The sequence below is a fragment of the Mus caroli genome, chromosome 14 (genome assembly GCF_900094665.2).
Source record: "Mus caroli chromosome 14, CAROLI_EIJ_v1.1, whole genome shotgun sequence".
Taxonomy (NCBI): domain Eukaryota; kingdom Metazoa; phylum Chordata; class Mammalia; order Rodentia; family Muridae; genus Mus; species Mus caroli.
This window is the reverse complement of record NC_034583.1, coordinates 18,966,538-18,975,676: the sequence shown is the minus strand read 5'-3', so window position 1 is coordinate 18,975,676 and position 9,139 is coordinate 18,966,538. Positions and strand designations below refer to the sequence as shown.

The window sequence follows — 9,139 nt, the reverse complement described above, 5'->3', positions numbered from 1 at the left end:
AGATCCCCTGGAACTGGAGTGAAGGATAGTTGTGAACATCATGTGGGTGCTGGGAATCAGACTTGGGTCCTCTGGAAGAGCAGCAGTGCTTTTTTAACTGTTGAGTCATTTGTCCAGTCCTCCAAAGACATGATTCTTAAACAGCATAAAGGTATCAAGGCACACATACTCAGTCATGATGGCAACAATTAGAAGACACTGAAACGGAAATAAAATGCTCAGCAATCCCAAGAAGAAGATATGCTCTGCCAGGGTTTAAAAGACAGAGTTATCAAAGATAGAGAACAGACATGAAAGATGAGTAGTTTTCCAAAGAAGCTTATAAGGGCAATGCCGAATATTCATGTCAAACAGTGAGGTCGGATCAGTCCCTACCTAAAACTACACACACAATTACAGGCACTCAGCATTCCTGAGCAGAATGGAAGGAGAAAGAGAAGAGCACCCAGTGTGTACACTCAGAAATGAATATGTTATCTTGGAAGCCAAGAGAAGTTACAGAGAATCAAGTGGAGGTATGCCACATAAATGCTACAGATCAATGTAGGGAAATTTAGAGAATGCCCTGTATGGAGGGAAAGCAACTGCAGACAAAGAAAAACTAGAGTCTGAAGAAGGAATTATGGAAAGAACATAAGAAACAGGCTAAAAGATATTTTCAGTTGATGAACTGACAGACTTTAGTTAAGATTTGTTGCAGGTCATGGTAAGAAGACATAATACTACGTTTTTGATAACTTAAGTCAAAACTAATACTATTTATCAAGAAATCAACAGACAGGAGGGTAGAACAAAAAAGAGGGAACTAAAAAGAAGTCAGTCAGTACAGGCTTAGTTTCGGATGCATTAGAAGCACAGCTGTGAACTGGGCATGGTGGCACATGGTATAATCCCAGCACCTGGGCAGCAAAGGCAGGAGGATCAGTAGTTCAAGACCATCCTGAACTACACAATCAAGTTCAAGAACAACCTGATCTGTAAGGTGAGTTCCAGGCCAACAGTGCTAGGGATTGGCATCCATCTCAAAAAGAAGAATGGATATACGGGAGTAAGTCACATCCTGCATGAACACCAACAACAGCACTGATAGAGATCTGGGTGCTGAAAAGATCTAAGGTACAAAGATATACTGCAGTCATTACTGTAGGAGCTTTTGAGTTCTGATTCTGTAGTTAGTCCAGGGTAACTCTGAACTCTTCCACAGTCTTCCTGTGCAGCCTCTCAAGCACTAAGATTAGATTACAGGAGTGACTTACCATGCCAAGTGAATATAAGATCTTTAAAGTTCATTACAATTAATTAAATGTTAATTGAATGTGTGAGAGAGTGAAAAGAGTCTGAAAGAGCAGTTTGCATAAAAGCAAGAGAGAGGGAAGGAGGGAGGGAAGGAGAGAGAGGGAGAAGGAGAGGGGAAGAAGGAGGGGGAGGGGAGAGGGGGAGGGGAGAAACAAACTTTCTCCTGTACTATGGCATGCTGGGGATGGTATCTGAAGAGTTTTCAGGAGTTGGTTCACTCCTTTCACCTTCCTGTAGCTGGGTATTTCACCGTCTGTTGACACAATGCATGCTACAGGCTGGCTGGCCCAGAGCTCCCAGGGGTTTCTCCTGTCTCTGCCAACCATCTAACTGTGGGGCTGCTTAGACCACAGATGTATTCCACTACATCCAGCTCTGTACATGTGTTTGAGGCTTCAACTCACACTTGACAGCTTGTATGGCAAGTGCTTTTACCTGCTTAGCTACCTCCTTGTTTTAGTATAGGGTCTTAACAGAGACCATGGATACTGTTAAGGCTATTTAGAAAAAAATGATCTGTCTGAAAGAGGAACACAGAGCACAGTCTTTGATAATATCAACATTTAAGGGAACACCAGAGAAAGAAGTCTACACAGAAGACTAAAATACAACACCACACAGCTAGGCGACAAGAGGATCATGATTAAGGTATTTTAAAGGAGCTAGGCAGTGGTGACACACACCTTGAATCCTAGCACTTGGGAGGCAGAGACCGTTGGATTGCTTGAGTTATGATACCATCCTGGTGTACAGAATGAGTTCCAGGACAGCCAGGGCCACAGAAAAAACTCTGTTAAACAAAACCAACCAACAACCTACCAACCAAATAACAACAAAGAAGATAATTTAAAGAGAAGGCTGAAGCAGAAGGATCAAAAGTTCAAGGCCAGTCTGAGCTGTGTATGGAAATTCTCTCTTACAAACAGCACATCTGCCATCCTCATAGTTGGAAGGTAGCATCAGGAGGCTCAGAAACTCAAGGCCAGCCTTAGCTACACAGAGAGTTCAAGGCCAGCATGCAGTACGTAAGACCCTGTCTCAAAAGAAACAAAACAAAAAGAGTGCATACTTGTGTGTGTGTGCTCTCCACATGCCCCCCCCTCCACCCCCACACACAAATAGGGCAACAGAGTGCTCACGAATCAGGTCAACCAATGAAAATAAGAAAATGTTGATAGATACTGAGACGTTAGCCTGGGGAGCTGAAGAGATGCTTAGAGGTTAAGAGCAGGGGCTGCTCTCCAGAGCATTCAGGTTCACTTCCTAGTACACAAACGGCACCTCAGCTACTTGTAACTCCAGTTCCAGGGGGTCCGACACCCTCTGGCTTCCATGTGCACATGCATGCATGTGGTGCATAGACACACATGCAAACAAAACACGCTTACACATAAAACAAAATACATTTTAAAACGAGAAATTCTATTTAAAAAATATAGACAAAGTTAGCCTGCAGCAGATACTATATTAGCAGGAAATAAAAAACTAGAGAAAATAAATGGAAATGATGTATGTTCTTCTAAAACTCGAGCTAAGAAAGAAGGTAAACAATTATAAAACTGGAGCTAAAATGGAAAGAATATGATTATTTTCTTCAAATCTTAAATTATTTCCAATAGCTCCCCAAACCTCAGTAAGTCAAAATTTTAAATTAAAATTGTATTACACAATAAAACATATTACACAGTTCTACAAAATCTTGGTAATAAAAATAATACTTAGTCAACAAAAGTAACTGTGTTTACTCACGGAGCTTGAGTACGGGTAGTATATTCTTTGAATTCACTATCATGAATCGTGAAGTAAGGCCGAAAATCACTAAAGTACTTTAATGGAGAGATACAGCTGTGGAACAGGAAGAAACAGAATAAGGTTCTACTCCACAACTATGAGACATCCAGATATATACCAGAAAGACAAATTATTTCAGTGTTATGTAAGCACTGGTCTCTTAATATTAATTGAAATTTATCAAGGTGTAACTCCATATAACTGAAGTGTGTGTGTGTGTGTGCGTGTGTGTGTTATTCAAAGCACCAAATACATGGTTTCAGCTCTAACTGAACCTGACTCAATCTTCTCACATATTCAGAGAAAGTTGTTGCATGGACTGATGCTGTGAGTGGGGGAACATCACAGGTTGGACACAAGGAAAGAATCAGAATCAAGAGCCAAATGCACTCACTTAACAAGAGCCAGTACAGTTTCTGAAGATTCTGACGGCGACGGCGCCATGACCACAAGGGGCTCTCCCAAGAGCACCAACTCCCAAAGCATCTGACTGTGAAGAAAAACTGGGCAGAAACACCTAGAAAATTTACACAGTACAAAGACTTTATTATTTATTTATCCAATTTTGCCTTTCAAATTCCTAAATAATCATTCCAAGAACTTCACATTGATACAAATTCTTCCTGCTCCAGACAGCTTGATCTGAAAAATGAATTGAGAACGTGGAAATGCAGGCAGCAGGCACGCACACAAAGCCAGGCGTGAGGCTCTGAGGACACAATTCCATTAGTGTGTTTAAGTCTGAACATTGAGTAACCTTTATTTATTTACTTTTCTTCCTTGTTTGGTAGCAATTTTCCCTAGCAGATTAGAGAAAAAGTATTTCTGAAGAACAAAACAAATCTCACTAGTTAAAAAAACAACAACACTCCCCCAAACCGAAACACATGTCAGTGCAAAAACATAAAGCAAATTTATGAGATAAAAAAATAAGCTAGTTAATTTTAATTAATAAAACCAAAAAGAAAAGAAAAAAAGAAAAGAAAAGAAAACAAAACAAAACCAAAAACCTAAGCAGTGGTGGCACAGCCTTGAATCCCAGCACTCTGATGCAGGGTCTCTGTGAGTTCTAGAGTTCTAGGCCAGCCAGGACTACAGAGAAACCATGTATTGACTTCACTGCTAGCTGCAAACAGTGCATGTTCAAGCTGGGCTACACATCTCGGACACTTTCAGGTCAGTGATCAGTTGTTCTGCGTAAAATGCATAAGCAGTGCTAGCTTCTCCCTTTGCATCTTTCCTCTTTTGTCAAATCCTAGAGTATATAATTTTATTTTAAAAATTTTAAAACATAATAGTACTTGCTGTTGTTTCTTTTTGTTCCTTACTGAAGTTTTTTTTAACAAAAGGAATAAATCTCATGATATTTCACCCCAAATTTAAAATTCAACTTAAGAAAAAAAAAAAACTACTCTACTTTTTCTAGCTTCACCACAATACAATTCTCAGAGCAAATGAAACAAACCCGTCTACTTAACCACGTAGCACCTAAAGCGCACCTCAGCTTTCTTGCAGCCGGACAGATGAACCACTGGACTTTACCATTAAAACCCAATGAATATTTGGTTTTTAACTTTTCAAGAATCTTTGGGGCCCATAATGAGTATTTCCTCCCAGCTTAATTTACACTTTCCATAAATTAATAACAATTATCACAAAATATAAAGACAAAGTATTTAACATCTTTTTTATTCTTTACCTGAAAAGATCCACCTCATGAACAGTAGGCAAAATAATAGATGTGTGTGTATCTGCCTAAAGGATTAAAAAAGGAAGAAAAAAAGTACGGGAGATGTTACTAAAATTTTTAGAAATTGATTTTTGTTTTTGTTTAAAACAGGATCTAACAGTATAGCCTTGGCTGTCCTGAAATCACCACGTAGTCCAGGATAATGGACTCACGAGAGATTAGTGTTGGAACTAAAGGTGTGTACCACCACATCTGGCTATAGTAAGCAACAGGATGATACATGACTATACTGTAAACCAGCACTCAAAAGCAGAGGCAGGAGAACTGATGTGAGTTCAAGCTCAGCCTCACTAGCAAGTTCCTGGACAGACAGGGCTACACAGTGAGACCCTGTCTCAAAACACATAGTAAATAAATGAAAATGACAACACAACTATCTCACAACCAAAGAGCCCTATCACTCAGTTCATTTTGACAAGTTGTTCTTCCAGGAGCAGCCAGAGAGAATGGATCTTCCAAGTCTCCAACAATACAGCAGAGAAAAGCACAAATACTGTGGGTAGGAATCAGCCCAAGGCCAGATGTGAGCCTGGGTCACAGCTGTACATCAACACTAGGAGATGTGTAACCAGCAGTCAGGTCTCCTGCTGTCTGTAGCTTTACTTGAAGCACAGTGGGGATGGTAACAAAGCAGCTCAAGTATTTCAAATGAAAGATTCAAACCAGCAGGAACAGAAACTGCTTTCAGAAAAAGAAAAGCTCCAGGATCCTTTTGACTTAACGGTCTGAAATTAGAATTCTGTTGCCTACTCTTGTAAGAGAACAGCTTTTGCCAGAATTAAACCTTCTTTAAAGTATTTACTGTCATTTAGTCCTCACAATTACAACATGAACATGCGGTTCTCCGGTACCTACTGAGGTAGTAACAACATTTCTAACAAGAAATGTTAGAAAATTTATCACCAACTACTTAAAAGTAACAGGTGTTTCAGTGACCAGGCCCCAGGCTGCGCCACGGTCACGTTAGCATCATGCTACCTGCTGAGTTAACTGTGCCATCTGCGTGGTCCCAGGCTTGTCATGACACGTGGGAATCCGAACCTTAAAGACAGAGAGGAGCTATTATTTATCTGTATGGCAAGTGCTCTACCTAGCACACTCAGCACTTTGAAAGTGCTCTAAAGACCAAGTGTTTCTGTGGGGTTTTAGAACTAAGGGTGTTCATTCTTAGTTACAGCAGGAACAGGGAAACCAAAGTTCCCATGTCTACAAGTGGAGATCACTAACACAGAGGCAAATGTGCTGGAAACAGAGTCAGGACAGAAGTCTATCACATGGCTTCCTGTTCATTTTTCCAGTCTCTGCTTCACAAATACACACACCCAAACACACCCTCTCAAGCCTGCCAAACTTCTGAATAAACCCCACAGGAAACAATGGGAACCCTCAACCCCACACTATCAGAATTGTTATGTTTGCTGAAGGGGTGAGGGCAAATACACTTACAATACACGAAAATCTAAGGAAGGAACGCTGTTAAGGATAAGTCCAAGGTCACAAAAGCATGAATAGCAAAGAACTTGAGGGCACTCAGACAAAAATCTGCCAGTAAAATTCAAATTCCTTCAAAACAAAGCAATGGGAGGACTATAACTCAGAGGTGAAGCACTTGCCTAGCCCTTAGGAGGCCCTGGGTTCAATCTCCAATACACAAAATAGCAATGAGAGGAAAAATAAAAAAATCCTCACCATAACAAAAATATTCCAAGAAAAACATGCTTGGTCTGACACTAAATGTTAAAAGACCATTTAGAGCTGAAAAACAAACAAACCAATGACTTTTCTAGTTTATCTTAATTTCCAGCAATTCACAGCCAAGACGACAAGTGTTCTCCCCCTTCTTACCACCCATATTGTAGGATTCTAGATAAGAGGGAAGCACTTTTATCTGTGCACACTCCACAGGGAGAAACCAGGGCTGCACTAATCCATTAGGTGCACTGCCTGGCTGGAGGGACCTGGGGATGTATGAAGGACTCTGCGAGGCAGGATCAACCGTGGTGTATCTGTAATGTCTCCCAGCAATGACAACAGTGAAGGCATTAACATCACTAAATGTCATCAGGTTGTTTAAAACAAAGCCTATGTGTGAGCGAGCTTTCTGTAGAGTTCTTCAGAGCAGACAGATGAGATTCTAGTCAGTGTTACCTTCATTACTAGTCCCATGATAGGCAGGTGCAGCGTTTTCCCTGGCACAGGGGCAGGCCATCGGTCAACATCATTACAAGCTGAAAATGTAACAAAATACTAATGTAAGTGGAAAGATAAAATATTTAAAATGGACACTGCTGGTTAGAGCTCTTTTTGTAACATGGGAGAAATATGTTAATAATAACAGCAGATAAAAGTAAATTTGATGAAATATTTAATTTATAATTTTTTCAGAAGTATTATGTTCTAGGATATATATTGGTTAACTGTTGAATGAGAGGCAGAGAGATGGCTCATCACTCATGACAGGAAGCTCACAATCACCTACAACTCCAGCTACAAGAATCCGATGCCCTCTCAGGCCTCCACTCAGGCACTCACACGTGTGTGGCACACACACCACCAATAAAAATGTTTTGGTTTTTTGTTTATTTTGTTTGTTTGTTTGTTTGTTTGTTTTCTGAAACAGGGTTTCTCTGTGTAGCCCTGGCTGTCCTGGAACTCACTCTGTAGACCAGGCTGGCCTCAAACTCAGAAATCCGCCTGCCTCTGCCTCCCAAGTGCCTGGACTAAAGGCGTGTGCCACCACGCCCAGCCAATAAAAACATTTTTAATTAAGAAGAAAACCTGTTGAATGACAAGTAGCTTCAAGGGCAGACTTCCTATTTATTTTTTAACTACTGTTTCTGTTTTTGGATTTCTGTTCAATGGTACTCCAAGAACTATCAGTACAAAATCTTATTACTAACTCTAACAGACACCATTTATATTATTACAGTTGAAAGGACCAGATAGCACTTTGGTATTTATAGTTAAAGATACCAGACTAGATGTTCTGTAGCTGTCTCAAATCATTTAGGATTTAAGTCTTAAATCTTCTGATTTTTTTTTAGAGTATCACCTTAGCTTTATTAAAACTCTTTAAGAGTATGTAACCTGGGGTACTGGTGGAGAAGATAGGACTCAAATGTTAAAAGTGGTAATAGCTCTATCAAAAGATCAAAGTTTGGTTCCCAGAACCCATGTCAGGCAGCTGACAGCAATTTGGAACTCCAGCTCCAAGGAGGATCTGACACTTCACTCTCACGCACACATGCATGCACGCACTCATGCATGCATACACGACACTAAACAAGCAAATAAATACATTGGTTGAAACCAAAAATAAATATAAAAGAGAACATTCCTTGGGCTAAGGAGAATCAGTAAAGTGCTTACTGAACAAGCATGAAGAACTGAGTGTGATCCCCAGAACTCAAAAAAAATATCAGACATGATAACAATGCATGGTTCTAATTCAAGCACTGGGGAAAAGACAGGAGGTTTACTGGGACCCACTGGCAAGTCAGTCTAACCTAATTAAAATGCCTCTGGTCTTAGTAAAAGACCCTAAAAATTTTTGGAGTAAAAGACTCCAAAAATCAATGTGACTGGCTCCTGAAGACCACCACCAAAGAGTCACCTCTGGCTCGCATACAAATCTGCATGAGCACTCTGAAAACATGTGAACATGCATGGACACACACACACAGTACACAACTCATATAATATAACTTACCTGCTTCCAAGTAAGGTTCATTTTTTTCAAAATACTCTGGTGCTATCTGTTTGAGTACGGTGTGAAAAAAATGAATATAAGGTAGTTTGCTGATCAAAACCAATGACTGAGGAAAGAAAGGGGACAAAGGTATTTTTGGTTTGGTTATTTTTTTTAATGCCTAGTGATTATAATTTAGATCTGCCATTTATTTTTCGTGAACAATTATTAATGAGCTAAAATTCAGCAAAAACAATAGTATGGATTTTGAAATTGACAAAGTTTTTTTACAGCAGATGTTTAAAAGAAAATACAATGTCATAACTGAGAAATGAAAAACTTTAATCTCATTAAAATCTAAGACAGTGTTTCTCAACCTGTGGGTCACAACCTTCACAGGGGTAGTATGTTAAATATCCTGTTTATCAGATATCTATATTATGATTCATAACAGTAGCAAATTAACAGTTATGAGTAGCAACAGAAATAATTTATATTGAGGTCACCATAAGACAAGGAACTATTAAAGAGCATTAGGAATGTTGAAAACTACTGCTTTAAGAACTAAAGGCACAGCCGGGCGTGGTGGCGCATGCCTTTAATCCCAGCACTCG

The 9,139-nt window shown here is 39.8% G+C and overlaps 1 protein-coding gene across 2 annotated transcripts in view; it reads right to left on the bottom strand.

Moving 5' to 3' along the window:
• The window catches only part of Dennd6a (DENN domain containing 6A), a 53,962-nt gene that overhangs the window by 20,148 nt on the left and 24,675 nt on the right, over positions 1-9,139 (bottom strand). For both annotated transcript variants that reach the window (XM_021181499.1, XM_029469006.1), the window contains exons 6-11: positions 8,547-8,652; positions 6,986-7,065; positions 5,816-5,878; positions 4,787-4,842; positions 3,482-3,604; positions 3,046-3,141 (exon numbers count right to left, since the gene is read on the bottom strand). In XM_021181499.1, the coding sequence (XP_021037158.1) occupies positions 3,046-3,141; positions 3,482-3,604; positions 4,787-4,842; positions 5,816-5,878; positions 6,986-7,065; positions 8,547-8,652 (524 nt within the window). The remainder of the gene's footprint in view (positions 1-3,045; positions 3,142-3,481; positions 3,605-4,786; positions 4,843-5,815; positions 5,879-6,985; positions 7,066-8,546; positions 8,653-9,139) is intronic.